We start from the raw sequence: 25,289 nt of genomic DNA on the forward strand, positions 1-25,289 counted from the left end.
GGAGGAGATAAGGGCATGGATGGCTGACAACTTTCTTCAACTAAATAGCAGCAAAACCGAAGCCATCCTGATCGGTACCCCACATCAAACCCAGTCCTCCTCCCTCAGCAGTATATCCATTTTTGGTCATCACATTCCCCTGTCTACCTCTGTTACAAACCTTGGAGTCAGACTTGACTCAAATCTCACATTCGACACTCACATCCGTCACCTCTGTAAGGTCTCCTTCCTCCACCTCAAAAACATCGCCAAACTCCGCCCCTCCCTCTCACAACTAGATGCTGAGAAGTTGATCCATGCCTTTATCTCCTCCAGGTTGGACTACTGTAATGCCCTCCTCGTCGGGATCCCTGGCAGGAGACTGCAAAAGCTCCAGCATATTCAGAACTGCGCTGCCCGGGTCCTGACGAGGAGGCGCAAATATGACCATATCACACCAGTCCTGAAATCCCTACACTGGCTGCCCATTCAATACAGAATTCAATATAAAATCTGTCTCCTTACCCACCAGTGCATACATGGAACTGCCCCTGCCTATCTCAGTGAACTCCTCACCCCACTCACCACCTTAAGAAACCTCCGCTCCTCCACCTCTACCCACTGCCTGCACCAACCAAGGACTAAACTCTCCACCATGGGAGACAGGGCCTTCCAGGCAGTCGCCCCCCGGCTCTGGAATGCCCTCCCAGAGCCCCTAAGGGCCCCACAAACTCTGGAGGTTTTTAAGAAGGGCCTAAAGACTTTTCTATTTCAAAAGGCCTTTTAACAGTCATGGTTTTAAATCTTTTGTTACGGTGTTTTATTGCGATTGTTATTTTCTGGAACTGTTTTTAACCCCTTGTTGCTGTAGCACTTTGAGATTTCCCTGAAATGTAAAGTGCATTATAAATAAAATTTATTATTATTATTATTATTACTGTATTAGACAGTATTAGTTTTAGCTAGGTGTAGGCCTACCTAATAAACTGTCAACTGTGTGTATACATGCTACAGAAAAAAAGTTTCAATTAAAAGTTAAAAAGGCTAATTAAGTCATTCTTTGTTTTTCTCTTGGTCAACAGGCTTTGGAGGTGATCCTGCAGCAGCATTTACATCCACCAGCTGCCGACTCCAACAGCGTAAGTCCTGTAACCAAAGAGGCATCTCCAGCTGCTTTGCATGTCGAGGAAACTGCACCAGCTCCAAGAGCTCAATCACGCATTCTGGATCCCACGGGCTCACAGTCCGACACAAATCCAGACATCAATGGACAAAACGCACCTCTGAGTACGAGGAATATAGGATCCAAAGTTCGGACTCCCTGTTCTGCCCTCCTCCCTTCACTCCTTACAGAAAAACCACTACCACCTGACCCCACAACAAATTACTGTAACCCTGTTAACGCCACATCCACTCTTTATTACGAGGGCTCCCTTTTCATGGATTATAGTTTTAAATTATCTCAGCAGTTGCTTGCCAAAATCTCCAGAGACACCAGTCTTACTTCTGATTTGGAAACTAGAGGCAACGGTGAATTGGTAGAGGAAGCTGCAGCCTCAGTGTCCCTCTCGAACCTTGCAGACACGCAGTCAGCTCAGGCGTCCCAAAATCTTCAGGGAGGACCTATACCCGGGAATCCTCCTGCCTCCGAGTCCCCCTCAACCTCCAGTATTTCTGGGTCAATCCAGGACCCTCATACCATTGTCGTCAAGGATCCTGTGCCCAGTTTCAGAGCTGATTTGTTGAACATAAGCCCACCACAGTCAGCCAGCCCTCCAGCTCTGAGTGTCCTAGCTTGGAAAACACTTCCTCGCCCACTGCCCCCCCCACCAGCTCAGATAAGGGAACCTGAGGAACAATGTAGCCCAAAGTCCTCTTGTCCTGAGGACTACACAATTCTTATGCCAGCTCATTCAGTTTCCCCTGCAGAGTCCTGTGATCCCCTAGTTGATGGCAATTCATCAGATGCTGTTCCTGAAAAACAGACAATAGAGGCAACAAAAGGACAGCAAGTTTCTGGTGTTTACTCTGAACTCAGCGCAAGAAAACCGGGTGAAACGGAGAGAAAATGTGACAAAAATCTGGGAAAAGGTGTTGGAACAACAGTGACACAAGAGCCAACAGCAAGAAAAGAAGAGATGACTAAAAAGACTTCTGAAAGGAAGGACGATGAAGAAAATGAAGCCAAGCTCAAGGGAACAACAAACACTAGACGCAGGCCGAGGCTGTCAGATCTAAATGAAAGAGAGAAAACAAGACTGAGTGGTGAACTTACTATAGAGACAGCAGAGGAGAGGAAACCATCTGAAAAGAGCATTAAGAAAACAGTAAAAATCACCCCAGAGAGGGACGAGAGGGTAATTAATGAAAAAGAGGAGAGACGGCCCTCAGGAGGAAGGCGATTACATAAAAGAGAGGAGAGTCATTTTGAAGAGCGGAGCCAGGCAACAAAAACAGCAAATACAGCAAAGCAATTTTCAGAGACAGGAGAGAAGGAACATCAGAAGCTCGTAGCGGAGTTGCAGAAACTCAATGTGGAGGGAGGTAAACAGTGTGAGGCCAATAACCCCAGAGAGAGCACTGAAATGGGGGCAGAAAATGCTCTAACGGCACAAGAGGAGAAACAGTTGGGCGAGGGGATAGAAAGAAGAGAGGAAGGCATTCAAATGTCTGTAAGAAGAACAAGGAGCATGACGATTGAGGAAAAAGTGCAGCCGACTCTTCCTGCAGCTGGAAGCATAAAGAAAGTCAAACACTCACAGACGGAGAGAAGCGAGATAAGGTCCTCACCAGAGAGAGGAATGCAGGAAGACGACAAACTAAAGGGAAATGTGAAGGAGGAGGAAACTGATCCACAGACTCCACTGATTTCAAGTCCAATGAAAAGAAGCAGGAGCAGGAGAGACGCAGAGGAGAGTGGGGAGAGGGCCAAGGACGCTGATTCAACGGGACGCAAGACCAATGAGGAACAGGTTTCTGGAAACTGCAGTCTGCAGAGCCCAAGAGTTCAGACTGGAACTCATTCAATAAAAGACTCAATAAAGGAGTCACCAGGGGAAGGTCCACTGGACAAGAGAAATGAGTCCCCTTGTGTGACAACCTGTGAGAACAACCCACATCTAACCCCGGCTCGGTGTCAAGAGGCCCGGCAACAAAGCGAAACGGTTGCATTAAGTGGAGATGGAGCTGACAGAGGTGTAAAAAGAGGAGAGACAGATCAACATGGGAACATCACGGGACCCAAAACTTGGGGCTTTTACAACTTAAGGTCACAAACTCAAAAACTAAATGCCTCAAAAAGGACAGTAAATAGGAGAGGGGTTCAAGAGGAGGAAGCAACACAGCAGCTATCCAACACCAAACCCTGTCCAGACCAGACAGCAGACGTGAAAGGTGAGGATGAAAGAATAAATGAAGAGGCAGAAGGCCCAAGCCTCATGTTGAGTCCGATGAAAAGACACTGGCATGAACGCACAGCTTCTGAAGAGAGAGAGGAAAGGGTGAATAAGACGGTGCGAACATCAGACAAAGTGAGGACTGAAACGGAAATGATAAGCTCAAGTCCGGTGAAAAGAGGAAGGTGTTGGTGCAGAGCAGAGAGAGATGAACAGCAAAAGCTGACAGTGAACAGGAAAGGCCAAGATGAGGCAGAAACATCTGGCGCACCCTCAGCAAGCAGTAACAGAAAAGCCAAGGAGGAAGAGATTTCAGATGCATCAGCTGGACGTAGCAGTGCGATAGAAACCAGAACGAGTCTTAAGGGAACTCTCATCCCACGTTTTCCTTCTAAGAGACTGCGTTGTGAAAAGGTACCCACAAAGTATCAAGAATTCATCTTGGGCAATACAAACAGACCCCAACGACAGCTAGATACAGAGATAAGAAAAGGAAAACACCAAGAAGTGGAAAGAAGATGGATAATTAATAAATGAATGTGCATTTTGCGCTTTAATTAAATGTCTGAGATGTGAAAGTGAGGGGAAACAACACACAGACAGCAAAACCTCCTTTAAATAATTCACTTTAATTAATGTTAAATAGAAACAATATTCACAAAACATGTAAAAATGATTATTTTACATAAAATAAAACGTTTTGCTTTACAGTGTGTTTTGTTTATTTTTGCACATACTACTGTCCTGTTAAAAAAACAACAACAACAACAACAACATAACCTTCAAAATACATATGAGGGAATGGGAATTGTATAAATAAGACATTTTAAGACATCAAATGACATTTACGTGAACAACATTTCTTAAAGGTAATTAAAAAAGGTACACTAGTAAACAAGAACACAAGTCCTCAAATTCACAACACACACACACACACCTCAGAGAGCCAATGGAGTCATAATTTAAGTCATTCTTTGGTTTTCTAATGTTAGCATGGCTGACTGTAGTAAAATGTTACAGAAATACATACTAAACACACACACACACACCTCTTAAAAAAAATACAATCCTCTGCCAACGATTATTCTGGTTCACTTTGTCCAGTTGCCGCACTCAAGCATGATCAGTATCACAAACTTGACTGAACATCCTGTAAAAAACAAATCCTCACTCAAACTTTTCCTTGTAGTGGAGGTGTCCGTTGCTGTTGTGCACGTTTCCGTTTTTGTTCACAGCCTTCCCATTGGCCAGCGGGACGGACGGGATGTACTTGCTCAGTGCTTTCTGATAGGTCGGGTGGCTTGTCAGCACTTGCAGCAGATTTTCTGTGGAAACAAAGCAGATGTAAAGAGGATATTACTGTGCTCTGACACGAAATCACCCAGTGACGTGTCATAATCACCTCAAGTCTGTCTTCAGCCTTCTCTTAATATTAACCTTTGTCTAAACCTTTCACACCAGCGTGCGAGATGCAACTCAGGAGGCTTTTGTATTTGACACGAAGTAATCACATCTCACAGCAGGAAGGGACAATACCAGCACTCGACCATCAAAATAAAACTGACCACTAAACCGCCAATAAGTGATCAAAAGAAACAGGTAAAACAAATAAGGTATTTTGCAGAAAAAGCCCAACTTTTTCTGAGATTCACAGATTGTACTTGTAAACATGTACCATTTGTGAAAACTGTTCTGTAAATCTCTTTTATGTTTGTTTCTCTAAATGTTTAAAAGGTACAAACATAGTGATAAATTACTGAACGGACAGAAATGTGTATGCGTATTTCAGATCCATCAATGGGTTCCTAGTTTTGACTATTATATTATAAAGTAAGCTTTAAATAAAACATGGCAAGGCAATTTTGTTTAAATATGACATTTCATAACAGATTTTACAATTCAGTTACCTAAAAATAAAAAAAGTGCATCATCTGTCCAGTACAACACAGCGGATACTTGGTGCAAAGGTGACTTTTATTTTCCTTACAGTCCGCACAAACAATACGCTCACACGCTCATTTTGTGCCCAAACACACAAAATAACTAAACAAGAGACTTTTAAGTTGCCTGTTACCCCACTAATATTAAAACAGTTAGTTATGCTGCTAAACTAATTACTTAGAGACGCTCACCCTCAGTAAGCTGTTCTTGATTTCCGGCCAGAGCGTAAAGCTCAGCAGTGTGGTGCTGAGGAACGCCCAGCAGCGCCCCCATGAGGCCGGACAGCTCCTCCGCACTCAGACTGCCTCTGCCCTCTCCGTCAAACAGCTAGAAAAGAAAAATAAACTTTGTAAGACAACAGCAAGTAAGAGTGAGACGATAGATCCTCACATTGTGAAGACGTTCACTGCGAAGGCGACCTTAAGGTGGAGTCTGAAAAAGACTGAAAACAAATAAAACAGGACTTACAGCAAAAGCAGTGTGCAGCAGAGACTTGAAGCTGACAAATCCCAATACAGCAGCAACACTCACATAGATCTGCCTGAGGTCCACAGTCTCATCCTGAAAAAAACAAAACACATGTTTCTACACACACTTAATATATTTTTATTTTTGTGGGTTTGTTTTTTTTGGTGTCCAGTGAAGAAACTGAAATCAAACCGATTTGCTAATTACTAAAAAAACAACACACTTTTACATTATAAAATGGTATTATATTACACTTTGTAGGTCTTGCAAACTGTACAACAAATCACAGAACATGCGAGTATTCACTGGCGATACAACGCTTCGTGAATAAGCAGAACAATTTTTGGATAATACACAGCTTGGGGCACTAAGATGTTCAGAGGCTTTTTCATCAACATCTTCTGGAGTTAATGGTAGCAGAAAATATACATCACAAATAAATGTCAAGTGAAGAGATGACAACACACAAGATAAACAAATGACCATAAAACTCCAGAGGACATGTAGCACCCCACTGCAGTTGTTAGTTATCTACAAAAACTAAGATAGTCCTGGAAGATGCATCAAGCTCAAGTAGATAATCTTAGTACAAACACACACACACACACACACACACACACACACAGTCCCTACCCTGGAGAAGAGGCCACAGATAGTGACGGCTGTCTGTTTATCCGTGAGTCGGAGAATAGAGGCGAGCTCCTCTGCACTGGCCTTTGACCCCTGAGCTCCTGACTGACACCTGTCAATCATTCTCTCCAGTGCTGCTTCCACGTCACGCGCTCCCAGACTGAAAGAGAGAACGAGGAAGATGGTGAGAAGAGGAGGAAAAGAAAGAAGAGAAAAGAAGGCCAGGAGCCGAACACAGATGTTCTCTTACCCGTTTCTGCGTAACAGCGAGAGTGTTTCCCTGGCAGGCGACACCAGTGGGAGCGAGAGACCACCCACTTTGTTGACAGGAACTCGGCCCTCCATCACATAATCTGTAGCTGGTACTCTGAGGGCCCTGAAGCACAGCAGAGAGGTTCATTATAAGAGACATCAGGTATACAGGCTATTATTTATTAAAAGGTCTTGTGTTAACTCCATGAGCTAAAGTTTGAGAGCTTTAGTTCAATTCCTGCGGCCAAATCAGTGCAATTTCACATCAGCTGTGGACTAAAACCTAAAACAGACGTCCTCAAATGTCCATTTTGATTTGTTTTGAATGAAATTAATGTGATTCAAGACAACAAGGCTGTCATTTTTCATCAAAAAAAAAAAATAGAGAGTGGATTCTGGGTGACAGGAGATCGAGGGATGACACAACTCCAAAACTTTGTCCAAATCACGAGCTTGCAATGTGGGACTGGGGCTGTTATAATTTGTCAGTGTGAAATGAATCCAAACACACAAAAAAAGCTGATTAGGACAAAAGAAAATATGTCATGCATGTGACTGAAGTGCCCAAAATAAACTGTGGTCTCTACGATAAATACCAAAAACAGCACAGCAGTTAATCAGTGGATGTTAAAACATAGAGAGACACACACAGCATGGCCTCCTGTCTGCCAAAGAAGTATCCATGAAATAAATATGGCTCTTTGTGAACATCTATTGGCAGCTGTGGAAAACTACAACATCTGCAAACTCCTCAACAGCCAATGTGTGTTTGTTTTCTTTCAGATTGAGAGATTATTGGGCCCATTTATTGGAGCCCTCCCTGACCAGCCTGGCATCCCAGCAGCCAGTGATTTAACAGATTAAAGAGCAGCACTGATCCACAGCACTAGCAAGCTGTTTATAAATTATATTCTTATCATCATTCATTTGTGCAGCGAAACATTAAATATCATCTTTTATTGTATTTTACATTCTATGCTACATTGCTGTACTATAATATTACGTTATACTATATCACAACATTTAACAATACAATTGCTCCTGTATGGTTTCTATAGAATTTCCATTCTTATATTATTTCCACTTCTAATTATTCAAGTTTTACTTTTTTCTACTTCTCTATCCTTATTTCGGTCGTTGTTCTGCTGCAACACCAGAATTCCCCCTGTGGGGTGGGGACCAATAACGGCTCATCTTAAATTATTACTGAATGTATCTGACATAGTTTAAGGCAGCAGGTGCTAAGCTGTCAGAAAATAATGACAAAAAATAAATAAATTGTTGCCACTCTGACTTGAAGATGATCCAAGTAGGATCAAAACAGTGTCACTTTTAAGGGATGAAGTCAGTGTGCAGGTGTAACCCCTCCCCCTTTCAGCCCATTGTACCCGACATTGTGACATAAATCCTAAAACAAATTCATGTTCTTCTACTTACTTGGCCATGAGTTTCTGAACATTGTCTGCGTAAAGGTCGGGGTCGTCCTTCTCCTCCTGAGAAGGACTGTAGACTGGCAGGAACTGGACCACCATAGAGGACAGACATCATTTTATTTCATTTAAAGTCACAGTAGCAGGTAAAGGTGGGACAGGTTTCACATCCCAAAGACAACAGAAAAACACACAGCGGTTATAAAATATTTTAATATTCACACATTCAAATCAAAATTTTAAAAAGCAGGCTCACACCAAGCTAAAGAGAACTGATCACTCCTGTATGTCTGTTACACCTCTGACCCCACCCACCACAGGTGATCAGCGTGGTCAGGGGTGTGTTGCAGGAGAATGATAAACTTGTCTTACCTCAATAGTCATGTTGGTGTAGAACTGTGAAGTCGTGTACCACAGTGCCTCAAGCCTAAACAGACAAAAAGCCAATCTTATATTTCATGTACAAAAATCACTGTTGCTGTGCGTAACTGCTACGCCTGAGTGGGGCGGGGAAATAAAACAATAAATGATCATTATCGCTATGTCATTTCCAACAATATAACAAATGTTCAACATTTTTTTAATTAATTTGAATCACAAAATGAATTAGCACTTAATTTTTCTATTAAGATATTTATCTTGTTGAGGAAAAGGGACTGAAAAAGCCTTTCACTAACTTTACTCTTGGTGTATTTGTTGAAAAAAGATTTTATAAATAGTTTTGAATGTTCTACCTCGGACTTATTAAGTGATCCACTGTTTGGTGTTTTTTCTGACCAAAAAGAAAAGTTTAAAACCACAATTAACCATCTAGTTTCTTTCAACTTTTACTCAGGAGCAAAAAATCTGCCTTTAAACTTGAAAGAAATAGTGATTTCACAGCCCTACACCTGAAAAAAAAAAAAAAAAAAAGTCACATGTTCCCAACATTTTAAATGATAATCCCCCAAAACGATTTATGCAGGAAGCGAGGGCCCCGTCCAAAGAAAATGTTCATTCACTTTAAAAAGTTGTACATTATTTAAATCAGCAGCCAGTTAAATGTATTTAATTACTCTTGATTAGTTGTTTGTAGATTTTACTTTGGATCAAATTTGACTTTTTGCAGGTTGTCATGATGAACGCCAGCTACAGCGATATGCAATAAAAAGAAAATAAAACTTGGCAAGGACTGAATAAAACGTAGATACAATTTTCTATTATGGTATGTTATTTGAAATATACACACAGTATAGATGGAGAGATAACAGAAAGATAGAAAGATAGATATAAAGACATGTCTGTGAAGGCTCTCAGTCATCCAGGTCATAGTTATCCAAGGAAGGTTAAAATCAATGGCAACTGGACTTGGTTGAAGATACTAGAAGATGTTTCACCACTTATCCAAAAGACTTGCACTTGCCTACAATGGTTGTCTAATATACTCAAGAGATAGTTAAAAATTACAGCTACTATATAAATGGTTTGACAATATTTCTCCAACTGCAGAGAAATTCATACAACACATACACACATATTGTCATATCAACCAACAGGCGCTAAGCTTCCGTAATGCATGCAGTTGTGAATTTACGCTCACTTACAAGTTTATCTGCTTTAGAAATGGGTCCTTTTGGAGGATGCAGTTTGTGGTCTTGTTAAATCGTATTGAGTTATACAGAGGGGTGCGTCTCATTTAGCCTCCTAGAGAAAACATCCTAATAGCAGAAAATTTAAATGTGTATATTCAACAACCTGTTATATCCACTAGGAATGGAGCATATTTCTTAAAATCTTCTTCTTTTTTTTTTAAAAATCAAGTTACTGAGCAGAATCCAAAGTCCTGGAAGTTGTTAAAATGACTGTCCCACCTTCCCACCTATATAAAACACACACATTAACCAGACAGTTAGATTGGAGGAACTCACCAGCTTGTTCCTTTGTATGTCCAGCGAGTAGTATCCTGAGAAAAAGTCATAAAAAGACTAATTAAAACATGGACTGAATACAACAACAAAATAATCTATCCATAGTAACAGACTGGGTGGAGGTTGTTTTTTTTTAAATAAAGCATGTTTAATTCTAGTCCCTTTCCCCTACTACACACCCTCACAGGAACTAGTATGCAAACATACCAGCCTGGACAAATATTACATTATGTTTATAAACGTAACTACAATCTGATAAAAGGATAGTGCAGTGTGCACACTGACCTATGGACAGGGAAGTGTCAAAAAGACATGGCAGATACAAATAAGTAAAAACCGCATATCAAAACAAACCGCAGTAACGAAACAAATCATCCCCTGTATGTGCCAAGTCATGCTACAAATGCATGTTGCTCAACTTCTGTTCTTGTTTTTAAAATCATCTAGCCACTATAATTCAGGCTTTTTAATGTCTGTACCTTAACCAAGCAGACTTGTTTGGGAAGTGATTTCCTCTCTTAATAATCGAGTCGTATTAATTATTAAGATAACGATAAAATAGTTTAAGATTTTGTCTGCAAGTTATTTTTGTTTTAATTATTTAATTATATTTTAAATTTCTCTGTAAAGCACTGTGGTCAGCAACTATTGCTTCTAAAAAGGGCTTTACAAAATCAATTTGACTTTTAGCCACAATTTAAAATTCTTTAGTTGTTTCATACATTGTTTTATACTGAAACATAAGCAAAAGGTTTGTCAAAAGTTTGTTTACTCTGGTATTTTGTAAGGCCTTTCTAAAATACCTTGGAAACTGTTTTTTGTCTTCTAACAGCAGTTACATGTTTTAATATTAAAACTCTGCAAACCATTAGCTTGTTTGACAATTTGGCAGATTCCCTTCTCTCTGTTTATGGTGAGGCTGAGAGAAGATAACTACTGGACATGTTCACACATCGCGATCTGTTGGAAATTTGCTTATTTAGCATATCCTTTACAATTTAACCAAATAATCTGTTCTTTATGGCTTCACGTAGGAAAACAGGAGACAGTATAAACATGATTTCTTTCTTAAATGTGTAGATTTGAAGCCAAGCAGGCCATCTTTAAAACAGGGTGAACATGCTCTTTTTATTTTATCTGGTTTTCAATCACATATCAAAAGAAAGGTCATCCGTTTGGCGGGGTGAATTGAAGACAAAAAAAAAAAAAAAAAAAAAAAAAGGGAGAGCACATCTTTTTAGTTTTTTTGTAAAGATTTTCTCTAATGTTAAATAAAAGTCTTTTGTTTGTTTACAACCGCAAAACCAACTTTGAGGGGACCTTTCTGGAGTGTTCTTACTCCGAGACCTTAAAATCATGGCCCCACTTTAAATTTAAGTGTATTCACTCCTCAGTCTCCCTGGATAAAAGAAAACACATTTTAAAAGTAAAGTTACCCAGTCTTACTCTTGAACAGGAAACATGACAACTGCAAGTATCAAATACGTCATGTTTATCAGTTACTAGATGTTGTTACGAAATAGCAGGCCGACCTGTCGAAGCCGATGACTACACTCACCAGCTTATTTGGGTAACGCAACAGAACAGGTTGGACTGGGACTCCGGCAAGGAAGGCACCTGGTCACAGTGAGATGGGAAAAAATGAGACAAGAGTGGAGAGACTGGATTGAGTCATTTTATTAAAGACAGTAGTTGATCATTCAGAAACAAAACAATCAGCTGCTACGCCCTCTCACACCATGCATGCCTCTCATTCCAATGTAATGATTTGCACAAACAGCGGCCACCTTTAAAAATAATAATAATAATAATAATAAGTGTTATGAATATATAATACCTTTCTTAACAATGTTAGAACTAGCTTATATTACGGTTTGTGCCGAGAACCAATACTCACCAGGTTTGAATTTGATGAGAGCGCTCCCATTGGTCGTGGTTCCCTCAGGAAACATCAGCATCTAGCCAAGAAATAAGAAATGTAATTCATTGAGTTAATTCAAGGCTTGTGCCGACTAAACGATTTTCAGCATCAGCCGATGGCCGTGTCGTTCACACTACACAACTTGTGACAGGAGTCTTGAAGTCGTTTTGGCGTTCACACTACGTGACTGATCGGTGACAGGGGGTCACACACTACACGAGCTGACAGCAGCTAAGTCACCCGACGCTGGTCTCCAAACCACATTTTGTCAAGAAAACACGGAAAATGTGAAACGGGAAATGACACGAACCTAAAGACAACAGCTGTTTGTTATTATAAAGATAACAATTATAAAGACAAAGAATATGGGTGAAAGAATGGATTAGCACACGCAGGTAGCAGGGATTGACTGAGCTACAGAGAAAGCTGCAGGTCAGTAAAATGTGTTTTGCAGAGAAAAAGTAGCTGCCTGCTCTCATTGGCTGGATGTGGATCTCGAGTCGGCCGACTCCTCCAAATATTTGCATGCTAGATATCTGGCAGTCGTCGGCGATGTGTCAGAAATGTGTCGGGGAGCCGTTTCGATGCGTCGTTGAGTAGTTCACACATAACGACTGATTTACCCCCAATCACAGCCTGACAGTCGCCGAGCTTGCCCAGCGGCAAATCAGGCAAAAAATTGTGTAGTGTGAGCTAGGATTAAGGTGTGACTGCAGCTCTGTGCACTTCCAGCAGGTGAATTTACAGGCTTTCAACACAACATTAAAACCTGCATCAAAGAAACAACTACTATACTGATAACTAGGGCTGCGACTAAATTATTTTCATTGTCGATTATTTTCACGATTAGTTGTTTGGTCTATAAAATGTCAGAAAATGTTAAAAATGTCAGTGTTTCCCAAAGCTCAAAATGACTTCCTCAGATATCTCGTCGACAACCCAAAGGATATTCAGTTTACTGTCATAGAGGACTAAAGAAACCAGAAAATATTCACATTTAAGAAGCTGAAATCAGAGAATTTTTACTTTTTCCCCCTTTAATAAATTAGTCAAACAGATTAATTCATTATCAATATAGCTGATAATTCATTTAATATTGACAACTAATCAAATTATTGTTGCATCTCCACTGACAATGTATCTTAAGGCCAAGCTTGTGGTTCTGTACAGATGGACTGGTTTTAATTTGATTAAAACGCTCAGCATCTTCTGTTTATTCCCACTAAAGGACTGACCTGAGGTTAACTTTGTGCCATTTCCCATCCCAAAGACTTCATCTAATCTTGATCATCTGTTTTCAGGTGCCGAAGCAGAGATCTATAACGCTAATCCAGGCAATTTGCCTGACAAGTCATTTGTTAGTTATTCTTTGTTGAACGGTTTCTGGTTTGTCTTGTTATTGTTGTTTAAGTGACTACAGCATCACCCTATTTGTTGCAAGATGAAGTAAATAAGTGCTTATCTGCCTTTTCACTTAAATAAACAAGGTGCACCAGATAATCTTTTGTCAACACTCTTAATAGCGTTCGGTTGTCGATCATAACAAATTTTACCTGAGGCCAGTAGCCATTGGAGGTCAGCCTCTCTTTGACCTGCGCGACTGCCTTTTTCCTCGACTGTGGATCCTTCCTGCTCACCAGCACAGACTGGTTGAACTCCAGCAGAGCTGAAACACACACACACACATACACACACACACAGTCAGGCAAGACCAGAACCAAGGGAGGAGTCCAGAGCAGACGGCCAAAACTTCAAGACAGGAAGTGCCAAAGCAGGCAGAGCAGAATAGAAGCCAAGGAGTGAGTCACTTGTTTATCTTTGGACTTCCTCACATACTTTATTTTGCTCTTGACCCCTGTATTCAAGATGTTAACCCTGGTTGTTTGCCAAACAGGTGGGCGACCCGGGTTGAGATTTCCCATCTTCGAGCACTGTAAAACGCACTGTGCCCTGCAAGTTAGTGTGCAAGAAACATAGAAGAAAAATTTCCAGCGGAGATTAAAACCAAAATTTGGTAAGAACATAATGTCATCCAGGCATAGTTACAAACATGACAAGTGACTTCATCCTGCTGGATACAAGCTGGCAGTACTACGTTTTTGGCAGGATGCTCTCCATTCAATACCTCCTATTGCTCGCCAAAGTGAAAGTTTTACACTTTCCTCTGCGTGCCTTCTATTACGTCTCGGCAAAGATATTTTCCATTGCTCTGTTTCTTCTGTTGTCCTTCACATTTTCACTGTCTCCTACGAGGAAAGTATGCAGATACAAGGAGAAGGGGGAATAGGTAAAGATGAAACTCTACAGCTTTTGAAGCCTTTATGTTGACATGAATTTCTAAAATCACCATTAAAAAAAAAAAAAAAACAAAGTATGGAAAATTACCAATTGAGAAAAACTTAACCCACGATCTATGTGCGTTTTTCTGCTATGGGACAGTCAAACACATCTTGCATCTAACACAGCACAGAGTGTGGCCACTTTCAACACATTTCAAATAAACAATGAACTTCACACCCAAACCAAAAGACAAGACAGGAGTGTCTTACAACAGCAGGTAAGAAAAAAGCAGGTGAACAAGGTGAACAGTGTGCAGTGCAGGGTCAGAGGCAACATAATTTATTTATTTTTTAACGAACAAAAGGAGAGGTTGTCCACACGATGAGTTCAAAGTCTAAAGAGGCTAAGTTTTGACCAACAGGGGCACTAGCACTTTTTCCAAGCAGGTAAACACGGCTTCCCCACCCCTCTCTCCGCCTCCATGACAGAGCTACCTGGTACCAAGTGACTGCATTAATGAACTACAGCAGCTAACAAGTGTCTGGGGCTGCGACTAATTATATTTTAATGATCACTTACCTGCCAGTTACTTTCTTGATTACTTATTTGGTCCACTTACGAAAAATGTCCATCACCATTATCCCGGAGTCCAAGATGATGTTTTGTGCTACCAACAATACAATTATTATTAATAATAATTTTTACATTTATTGACTTTTAGCTGACGCTTTTATCCAAAGCGACTTTCAATTTCAATTTCTCTCTCTCTCTCATTGATTTATTTATCAATCAACTAATCATGTCAGCACTGGTTAGATGATCCAACTGCAGTTTTAGAAGGAACAACCAACATGTAAGACTAACTCATTCACAGCCCCTCACCTCCTATGACTGGCAGGCTGGTGTTCTCTGACCGCGACACCACCGTTGCCAGCTGGGTTTGACACAGAACCATCATGTCCAGAAAGCTGCTGTGAGGTGCCACCACCAGCACCGGCGCCTCCTTCAGGTCTGCCCTGCGACCTTTGACCTTCACCCACAGGAAGCCCAAAAAGAAGAAGGCAGCTCGGCTCAGCCACAACAGCATCGGGTGGAGGAGCCAGAGCCGCCAGCCCTTGACGGGCCGAGAGCGTTCCTCCTCAGGCAGGCCGGCCAATCGTAGCCGGGCAAGAGGCCACATGATGAGGAAGCAAAGAGCCGCCAGGATCACGCGTAGAGGGAAGAGGATGCTGCCCAGGATGATGCCCTATATATATATATATATATATATATATTAGAAGAAAAAGAAGGTACATTTAAAACATAATTTAGGTCTACATCTTGTAAAATTACAAACATGGCTGATGTTAAAACTCTGACACAATCACTTTTTATTGATTTAACACATTACTTAAACACAAAGTAATTTGTACTGTCACAATGTATCATGATCAAAATAAATTATTTAATAGTCTTTTGTCTGGTGTATAGCAGCACACCATTTACTGCATTGACAATCACTTTTTTAGATAGATTCATTTGCCATATTTTGCTTTCTATCAGTATATCATTTTCTTATGAGCATCATGAAACCAATTTAAGGCCATGTTGTCCAGCCCAGCTTGCACGTTTGTCATAGGAGTTATGCAACTCTGTGGTATGTAATCAGTCATGCTTTTTCTATGCAAAAAACATTTATGACTCGTCTGTTTTGCTTAAGCACAACACTCAAAAGAGAGCTGTGACTTTGTTCTCTTATGAGCAAAGAAGTTGGGAAACAGAAATGAGGCATGTTTTAAAAAAGACCATAAAAGGTAATTTTATAAATATAGCATCATTATCTCACGGACTCTTTGAAATCACAGTAAGTTGCGTTTACAAGTTGGGATTGAGGTCAAATTACTACTTGAGTTTCCTCAGGTAGCCGATTTTGTGAGAGCTGAGTGAAGCCCTTCTTATCTAGCTATCAAAAAGTACAGCGTCTTTTCCTCTCCGCTCCACTGCAGCCCTGAAATCAAATGTTCAGACTTTAAATTTGGACATTACCTTGATCCTCTGCGCCCTGGTCAGCTTCAGGTCATGAATGAAGGGATCTGGATGCTCGTGCGTTGCTGAGTAACCGTCGTAGCTCTCCATGGCGAGGCAAACTTGACAGTTAAACAAAAAATAAATAACAAACTTGAATAAAAAATGTTTTATATCCACTCCCTTATCGGTTGAAGAAAAGAAAAACAAGTCAAACAAAATGTTGGTAAAATAACGTTAGGCTTGTTTTTGTGTTGACGGATTCCCAATTTGTCGAACAAACGTTACAAGTGTTTTGCGCAGTCCGATTAAAAATAGACCGTTCGCTAAAAGATAAAACCAACGGCTGGGGACAAACACACAAGAGACGACGACGACAACACACAACAACAACACAACAACAACAACAACCTGGCTAAAAACAAACTTCTCTGGTCTCCAACCAACACATGGCGAAACACACGCTAAAGAAATCCAACCCACCTACCACTCTCTCTTTCTTTCTTCTATGCTTTCTCCTCACCTGTCCCGCCCCTTCTGTCTGACAGCCAGGCCTACCACCACGGCTCAGGGTTGGGTCAGGCGAGTCGAACCGGTCCCTGAAACTGAACTACGGTGTGTCCCTAGACTTTTTTGGGGGAGATGTATGGAAGCCCGCTACTGCTAGGAATAGAAAACGAAAAAATCGATGTCATGTTGAATCATACAAATAAAAATACCCCTAGTAATTCTGAAATCTGAGTTAAAATTCTAAGAAATATCTGAATTATATGCCTACCAGCTGTTAGCTAACTCAGAAAGAAAGAAGAAGAGAGTTTGAGGATGAAGAGTTTTTTCTGCATTTTGACAATAAAGTTGAAATGTCCAAATGATGATAGCAAAGTTGAAGTAGCCTACCATTTCAACTTTATTCTCATAATTTCAACTTTATTCTCAAAATGGTACTTCAACTCAATTCTCATCATGTTGACTTTATTCTCATAATTATAATTTTTATTTTCATTGTGTTGACTTATTGGCTTGTTTTCCTTTGTATAGCCTACATTTAAATCCTCCTGAAGCTATTTTTTGCACAGGCACTTAGGCTACAACATGAATAAAAATATATTTTATATAATACAAACATTTGTCAAGAAATATCACAGTATTGCACTCAATCCCAATCACTTCTGGTGTAGGCACAATGGGTAAATAAATGCAAGAGAAAACCCCCCAAAACGTAATCTCATGAGTTTGCTTCTCTTAAAGTTGAGCCCTGTAAACCGTCCTCAACTGACATTAACTTTAACAAGAGCAGTTAAAGTGGGCGTCAAACGTTTTCTGTAGGTTTTTTCTGCATATTTGACATCTACATAGGCTACATCACTGAAAGCAGGTGGATATTAAATATTATGGTAACTTGTGTGGATTTAAGAGAAAAAGAAACAGAAAAAAAGAAAACAATTTCTGTCCAAATTAAAATTACTTGTTTGCCTATTAAACTGTTAATGCCCTCCTCTTACACCTATTCATCCATAACAAAAGCTTTCTGCCTCTAAAGTTTTTGCCCCACCTAACCTGCTTTTGTTCTCCCTCCAGGGTGTTGCTGGTGATACTAACACAAACTCCTTCTGTGGAATAAAAACACACCCATCCTGTCAAGGATAACATTAAATAACACAATTAACAGAAATTTTATTTCTGGTTAAACTAAACAGAACGTTTTACATAATGTATAGGCCTTCAACTCATAGGTTGCCAAGTTGTCACACTTTTAGTTAGCAGTAATTAAGTAACAATATTGTAACAAAGTAGCTGTGGTTGCTCATAATTTATTTTTTTATGATCTCCAGGTCATGTACTACCCGAAGTATCTTATTTTCTCAAGAAACACCTTAGTGCCCCTTCAGTAACTTTAGAGTTACACTAAAATTCAAATAAGGACAATGAGCAGGTAGTCTACTTTTGCTATGCCAGTAAAATAATAATAATAAAAAATAAAAAAGGTACATCCTCACACTGATGTAAAACTCCTATACACAGGCTATTGTTTATTTGTATATTTATTTGCAATAAACACCCGGGTGGGTGGTGATGGAACAGTGGATAAGACCCATGACCTGGGTTCAACTCCCCACTGTGACTCACCAATGTGTCCCTGAGCAAGACACTTAGCCCCTAGTTGCTCCAGAGGTGTGCAACCTCTGACATAAATAGCAATTATAAGTCGCTTTGGATAAAAGCGTCAGCTAAATGAATAAATGTAACCAGAGATGTAAGATTTGCTAGAAACAGTAGGCCTATAGCTAGATTTGTGAAGTTCTAATGTCTCATTTCGTAATGTTGCATAATCATACTTGAATTGTTTATCATTGTTAGCTTGAGATATCAAACCTGGTTTTCTCGTGGTTGTGACTGAAATATCTTATTATCTTAAGTAAACAAATTCATGTTTTTTCATGATTGACTCTATACCAGGTGTGTCCAAACTACGGCCCGTGGGCCAACTGCAGCCCACTGCATGATTTTAAATGGCCTGTGGGGAATCTCTAAAAATTAAATTAGAAAATGGCTTGAGCTTATTTCTAATAAACTGCACTGTACCTACATTGCACATCATAGTTCCTCCCTAGGATCCTCAACTCCCAGTCAGGACGCCATCATCTTTCTGCTCAACCACATCTACGCCCACCTGGACAAGCCGGTGAGGGTCATGTTTTTTGACTTCTCCAGTGCTTTGAACACCATCCGGCCGGCCCTGCTGGGTGAGAAGTTGACAGCGATGCAGGTGGATGCCCCACTCGTGTCCTGGTTGTTGACTACTTCCTGACTGGAAGACCACAGCACGTGCGTCTGCAACACTCTGTGTCAGACAGCGTGATCAGTAACACCAGGGCCCCGCAGGGGACTGTCCCGTCTCTCTTTCTCTTCACCATCTACACCACAGACTTCAACCACCACACAGTGTCCTGCCAGCTTCAGAAGCATTACAAATACCTGGGAGTGCACAATGACAATAAACTGGACTGGGCCGAGAACACTCAAGCCCTCTACAGGAAGGGCCAGAGCCGCCTTGTCTTCTGAGGAGGCTGAGGATGTTTTAAGAGTCTGTTGTGGACAGTGCTATCCGCTTTGCCGTTGCAAGTCGGGGAAGCAATCAGAATTCAAGATTCCCAGAGCAAGATTAAATCTTTTTTTCCATCCAACACGTTTATTGACACAGTTGAAAACACTTTAAATTCAGCCAATAAGAATTTATTTCATTTACAACATTTTTATAGAGCAAATCTAATATAAATTAAACAGACCTATAAATTAGACAGGTTAGTAAAAGTTGCTGGCTAGCGTGCTGAAATCATGTTGACAAAAAAAACTAATGAAATAATGGAAAAAAGAAGAAAATTCTACTGTAATACAATCTAATAAGACTCCTTCCCTGACAAACCCTTTACTGACCGATACCTGTATTTTTTGAGTTTTAGATATATAAAGTTCTCTTTTAATAACGTCTCCTCCTCCCAAAGCTTGCTATAATTCTGTATTCTGTAAAATAACCTCTTAAATAACCTTGTTGTGTTAAAAAGAAAAATACAGTGGTTCAACAGTAGTCAACATGATGATCTGCTGGCTATTAAATCTTTATCAAAAGAATCATGAAGCAGAGCAGCAGGCTGAAGTAAAGCAACATTAATGTTTCTGTCAAAGAAGGCAAACAAAATGTGTGTTTGGGTGTGTGCCGGACGAGGCCCGTCCGCACACCCCGCTGCTGATTTAAGAAACGTCGTGCCTGTTGTACCTGCCGTTGTAGAGGTTGAATGTGTCGTGGACAAGAGCTAGACAGCTTTTAACAGGTAGCCAGGCTGCGTAGACAGGTGGAGAATGTACAGTATGTAACCTCTGTAAATATTTCAATCTGGTATGTGCACCTCCTCTTCACAACACCATCCCTCCACCCATGATCTCCATCCTCTGTTGAGAAGAAACAAAAACAAAAAAGGGGTAAATTAGGTCTGTGTTTGGTGAAACAGGCTTTCGGTTTTAAACTGGAAAGAACTACTTTCTAGGTTCTTTGTGTTTATTTTCTTTGTTCTCTACACTTCACTGAACACACATGCTCACACCCAGCACACTACTGTTGTTACTGATTTACATACTTTTATATCTCGATTGGTTAATTTCCATTTTGTTAAATAAATCTTTAGCTAAAAGTCGAGTGTTTTTCCTCTTCTCTTTGAGCCCGGCTGTGACCAGATAGATCTGTGTTGGCTTATATGTCCGCCTATATATGACTAGAAATTAAAGAATAGAAATGCCAAAGATATGTTTTGAAACAGTGTCACTAGGGCTGGCTATCGGTACCCTAAAAAGGTATAAATAGCTCAGTAGCAAGTAGAATCGAACCTTTTTCCACTCAAACGATTCCTGCCTTCAATCCTTTTTGTAACCAGAAATAAAATTACTATTTGTTTGGTTTTACTTGCAGCGAATCACTGCAAGTGTTTTTCAATTCATTGCAATGTGTGATTGTATGGATTGTAGCTGCTGCAACCAGTCTGTGGTGAAGTCGAGCACAGTGTGTTTGACAGAGTTGGCAGTCCAGCGTGCCGACATGCCACCAAAACGTTCAAAAGTACAGCTGTACTACATGCATGTGGAGTCTGATTACAATTGTGCTCAGCTTCTGTATATCTGTCACGACTTTTAAAGAATGGTAAAAAATCTAACATTTGCTCTCCCTCATCTATGTTACAAGGTAATCTGACATGTACTTTGCTATAAATCAGTTACCACACACATCAAGTATAAGAACACCACTGTTAAAGTGCTTCTTTAGATTTAACACTGTTAAAAATAAACCAGTTTGCCTTGACTTTGAAAATTACAATTTTAATGATAAAATAGGTGTGTTCTGCCATCTACTGGCTTAAAAGTGAGTGAACACCACATGAGACTTTGTCAGCACCAAAACCAGCAGTAAAATGAGACGCACAGAAAAAGTCTGTAATACTCAAAAATAAAAGATTAACTGGTAGCAAAGGACACCGCCAACGCACTTTCTCATAGGCCCTGAAGGTTTTTTGTACTTGTATAATAATTCGGTGGTTTGTGGGTAATATTTATGGTGTTGAATTTTTCTATAAATTCTATTGTTATTTAACACATAAATGAATGAAATATGAAATGATTGAATCTTGTGAGTTTATTACGAAACTTCCACTATTAGTCATTGATGTTTAAGGTACCAGCAAGATTTGAGAACATCTATTTATGAATGGATTTTGTTTTTATTTTTTGGCTTGCATTCATTATACCGAAATCTACATCACTGGGATAATATATTCATGCTATTATAGAGTGTTGTATTTAAGCCCTATCTATACTAATGGAAATGTGAATTAATGTTTTGTAATGTTGCCTTTCATATGGAAGATGGCTTCTCCGTATGTGACACCATTTGCCTGACAAAGGTCTATTACCGATACTTTGCCAGCTTATAAATGTATTTTTGCAAGTTAGACAGTGTGCAGGTGTTTCTTTGCAAATTTATTGACCAGCTTGTCGCCCTCTGATGCGCCTGTCTCACGTTATAGATGTAACTTTCTATTTAGTGCCGTTCAGTAAAAACTACAATCTTCTACGTTTACCTGAGGCGGTTCTATGAAAGCCAGCCAATCGGACGAGTGTGTTGGGAGCAGCCCCATCGACTGACACTTGTAGATGGCTAACGCCGAGCCCAGGAGGTTACCGACCAGGTAGACGAGGCCCTGAAGCCACTGCTGACTGGAGCTCTCCAACAGCTTGAAGGCTGAGAAACAAGATGACAAAGGAATGAATGAAAAAGCCCAGAAAACCTTGACAAAGACGTTAGCTTGATGTGAGCTGATTTGAGAACGGTCTCCGATCCAGACAAGGAAAAGAAATAAGGATTTCCACACAGTTTTAACAGGAGTAGGTGTCCTGCCCCGTCCATAACATGCAGTTTAAGATGCTGCGTACTCACTGGCAGACATGGACATGAGCGCCTGTATGGGCCTCCAGGCCATCATGCAGACCATCATGATGGGGAAGATGGAGATGGTGTTGCCTGACATGTACATGATGAACAGGTTCATGGGGATCTGTTTTAGGGGCCCGAGAGCCACGTCCCAGCAGCGCTGAACGACAAAGGAGGAAAGAGACAGAGGTGCATATACTTCATTATTGTCTTTATTTCTGCTCCAACGTGTTTCACTCCTGTATGGGTGATTATTGTAAACCACTTGTTTTGGGAGGATCACAGTAAAAACACCAGAAATGGTCGTAATTCCTGGTATTTATTTCTGTTTACCATTTTTCATAATTGATTCTGTATTAATGTATATTGTCTGCTATGTAGCAGAAGGGAGTTACAAAACTCAACTTCATTCTATAACTTCTTATAATGTGACAAACCTAACTACCTACATCATGTAATAACTGTAATTGTGTAAACATTTGTGGTATTTTCTATGAAAACTAACAATGAAATGTTTGAAAGAACTGAACTAATGTTTTGTTTGTGGGGAAGTTAACCTAAATATAGTAAATTAGTAGGATGTGTTCATGAAACATAAGAAACCCTGAATAACCACTAACCCTCACCGGTGACAGATATATTTTTAACAAGCTCAATGTAGAGCTTAAGTCCCTTGCTTCCGCCCCATGAGACCTTATTTCGGAAAACTATGTACGGTAGGCGAGAGACAACACATTTTTTGATCCGGTTTGAATTACGTCCTGAATTACACACTTTGTTTGTAAGTTTAAAATATAAGTTTGTCCGTCAATAAAGTTGCAGCTAAAACAGCAAAGTAACATTTAGTTCCATTACATTTGCATCTCTCGTCTCGCACAATATACATCACCAACATGTTAACGCGTTAATGCTAACTAATATTTATTGCTTGCTTGCAACTAGCGAAGTAACTTATATATTCCACGCATGATGTGTTTAATCAAACGACTCTCGGCCCTTTCATCACATCATCTACACATGTTGTTTGACGATAGCTTCAGTAATGTTAAAAGTTATGACGTCACATCCTTGACCTTTGGGTTTGTGGTCTTTATAATTATGTGTTTTCACAGTCTTATATTTCAAATGTATATTTTAAATTGACAAACATCGTCAGTTACATTCAGGGCACAAATCAAATGGGATCAAAAAATTAGTTGTCTCTTGCCTACTGTACATTTTCTTGCTGAAATCAGGTCCCATGGTGGTCCACTGAAAAAGGAGGGCCTCCCTGCTTACCTTCTCCACCAGGTTCTTGTCTGTCTCCTGGATGCTGGTGTCGGGAACGGGCTTCTCAGAGTACCCGATGGGGTAAACGACGTCTCCCTGACCGCCCTGCCGGTCACCGCGACTCCTGCAGCACAAAGAAAACACAAAAATATCAGCTTTTATTCCGCATGACCAACTGTGACTCTTTCATTTTGCTCTGTCATTTAAAATTACAGAGAAGAGCTTTGCTGTGACTGAGAGCTGTTGTCACCGCCAGTTAGTTAATGATCAGAGTCAAAGTCATGAAAAGCAATTTAAGTCACACGTTGGTGCACTTTGAAGTGGTGAAGAGGCTCGAACCATAAAACTCTGTCTGAACTTGCTGTTGTTCAGCTTCATATTAGGGCTGCAAGTGTCAAAATAATCGCAATATGATGATGATTTTTTTACCATATCGTGCAGCCATAAGTTTGAAGTATCCAGCTGTGGGTCACCTTTATCAACATGAGGACGTTATGATTGGACGTATGCCCTTAGGCCGCCAGGCAACAGGGAGGGCACGAGTTTCCTACAGCTCTAAGTGGTTTTGTAGATTTCCAGGTTGACAAATTGGGTACTATTATGTGAGGGTTTGTGTAACTATCTGAATTTTTACTTGGAATTACCTGGTGTTGCCCAAGCTCAGCTCCAGAGCCCACTTCATCCTCCTGGCCCCGCTGCCTCCTCTCGTCGACAGAGCTCCTCCTTGTCCCGCTGGAGACGTCATGGCTACTTGCTGCTCTGCTGGACCTCAAGACACAGAAAAGTACCTACAGAGATAAAAAAAAAACAACAACAACAACAAAAGAAACAGACATGCGATGAGTCTTTGCTTTTTGTTCAGCTCTCTACCAGCATCCACGTAGAGGGTTCTGGGTGTAAACAACCAACAAACCATCAAAGTACAACAGGACCAAAACCTGAGTGCTTGGTTGTCAGTTTGTGTTGAAAGGTGGTGGGGACATACAGTGAGGAAAATAAGTATTTGAACACCCTGCTATTTTGCAAGTTCTCCCACTTAGAAATCATGGAGGGGTCTGAAATTGTCATCGTAGGTGCATGTCCACTGTGAGAGACATAATCTAAAAAAAGAATCCAGAAATCACAATATATGATTTTTTAACTATTTATTTGTATGATACAGCTGCAAATAAGTATTTGAACACCTGTCTATCAGCTAGAATTCTGACTCTCAAAGACCTGTTAGTCTGCCTTCAAAATGTCCTCCTCCACTCCATTTATTATCCTAAATTAGATGCACCTGTTTGAGGTCGTTAGCTGTATAAAGACACCTGTCCACCCCATACAATCAGTAAGAATCCAACTACTAACATGGCCAAGAACAAAGAGCTGTCCAAAGACACTAGAGACAAAATTGTACACCTCCACAAGGCTGGAAAGGGCTACGGGGAAATTGCCAAGCAGCTTGGTGAAAAAAGGTCCACTGTTGGAGCAATCATTAGAAAATGGAAGAAGCTAAATATGACTGTCAATCTCCCTCGGACTGGGGCTCCATGCAAGATCTCACCTCGTGGGGTCTCAATGATCCTAAGAAAGGTGAGAAATCAGCCCAGAACTACACGGGAGGAGCTGGTCAATGACCTGAAAAGAGCTGGGACCACCGTTTCCAAGGTTACTGTTGGTAATACACTAAGACGTCATGGTTTGAAATCACGCATGGCACGGAAGGTTCCCCTGCTTAAACCAGCACATGTCAAGGCCTGTCTTCAGTTTGCCAATGACCATTTGGATGATCCAGAGGAGTCATGGGAGAAAGTCATGTGGTCAGATGAGACCGAAATAGAACTTTTTGGTCATAAT

General features: G+C 40.5%; 3 protein-coding genes across 12 annotated transcripts in view; 1 reads left to right on the plus strand and 2 right to left on the minus strand.

The window, feature by feature from the left end:
* The window catches only part of LOC123980285, a 28,936-nt gene extending 24,854 nt beyond the window's left edge, over positions 1–4,082 (plus strand). For all 6 annotated transcript variants that reach the window (XM_046064575.1, XM_046064578.1, XM_046064579.1 and 3 more), the window contains exon 7: positions 1,062–4,082. In XM_046064575.1, the coding sequence (XP_045920531.1) occupies positions 1,062–3,911 (2,850 nt within the window). In that variant the 3' untranslated portion in view covers positions 3,912–4,082. The remainder of the gene's footprint in view (positions 1–1,061) is intronic.
* lpcat4 (lysophosphatidylcholine acyltransferase 4) lies at positions 3,984–16,872 on the minus strand. Of its 4 annotated transcripts, none has more exons than XM_046064584.1 (14): positions 16,731–16,872; positions 16,229–16,329; positions 15,086–15,449; positions 13,477–13,589; positions 11,900–11,960; positions 11,561–11,619; positions 10,003–10,037; positions 8,468–8,522; positions 8,103–8,185; positions 6,664–6,789; positions 6,417–6,573; positions 5,784–5,876; positions 5,507–5,642; positions 3,984–4,699 (listed from the first exon to the last, which is right to left on the minus strand). In XM_046064584.1, exons 2-14 carry the CDS (start codon positions 16,316–16,318, stop codon positions 4,542–4,544), a joined length of 1,530 nt encoding a protein of 509 aa, XP_045920540.1. In that variant the 5' UTR covers positions 16,319–16,329; positions 16,731–16,872; the 3' UTR covers positions 3,984–4,541. The 4 variants fall into 4 exon arrangements, with proteins under 4 accessions (XP_045920540.1, XP_045920539.1, XP_045920538.1 ...); XM_046064583.1 differs by having other exon boundaries at positions 16,695–16,866; XM_046064582.1 differs by having other exon boundaries at positions 16,691–16,866.
* A 2,503-nt stretch (positions 16,873–19,375) lies between these two features.
* emc4 (ER membrane protein complex subunit 4) overlaps positions 19,376–25,289 on the minus strand; it is an 8,194-nt gene continuing 2,280 nt past the window's right edge. For both annotated transcript variants that reach the window (XM_046065874.1, XM_046065875.1), the window contains exons 2-6: positions 24,095–24,238; positions 23,460–23,574; positions 22,188–22,341; positions 21,832–21,992; positions 19,376–20,155 (exon numbers count right to left, since the gene is read on the minus strand). In XM_046065874.1, the coding sequence (XP_045921830.1) occupies positions 20,120–20,155; positions 21,832–21,992; positions 22,188–22,341; positions 23,460–23,574; positions 24,095–24,195 (567 nt within the window). In that variant the 5' untranslated portion in view covers positions 24,196–24,238 and the 3' untranslated portion in view covers positions 19,376–20,119. The remainder of the gene's footprint in view (positions 20,156–21,831; positions 21,993–22,187; positions 22,342–23,459; positions 23,575–24,094; positions 24,239–25,289) is intronic.

Source organism: Micropterus dolomieu, linkage group LG12 (genome assembly GCF_021292245.1).
Source record: "Micropterus dolomieu isolate WLL.071019.BEF.003 ecotype Adirondacks linkage group LG12, ASM2129224v1, whole genome shotgun sequence".
Lineage (NCBI taxonomy): Eukaryota > Metazoa > Chordata > Actinopteri > Centrarchiformes > Centrarchidae > Micropterus > Micropterus dolomieu.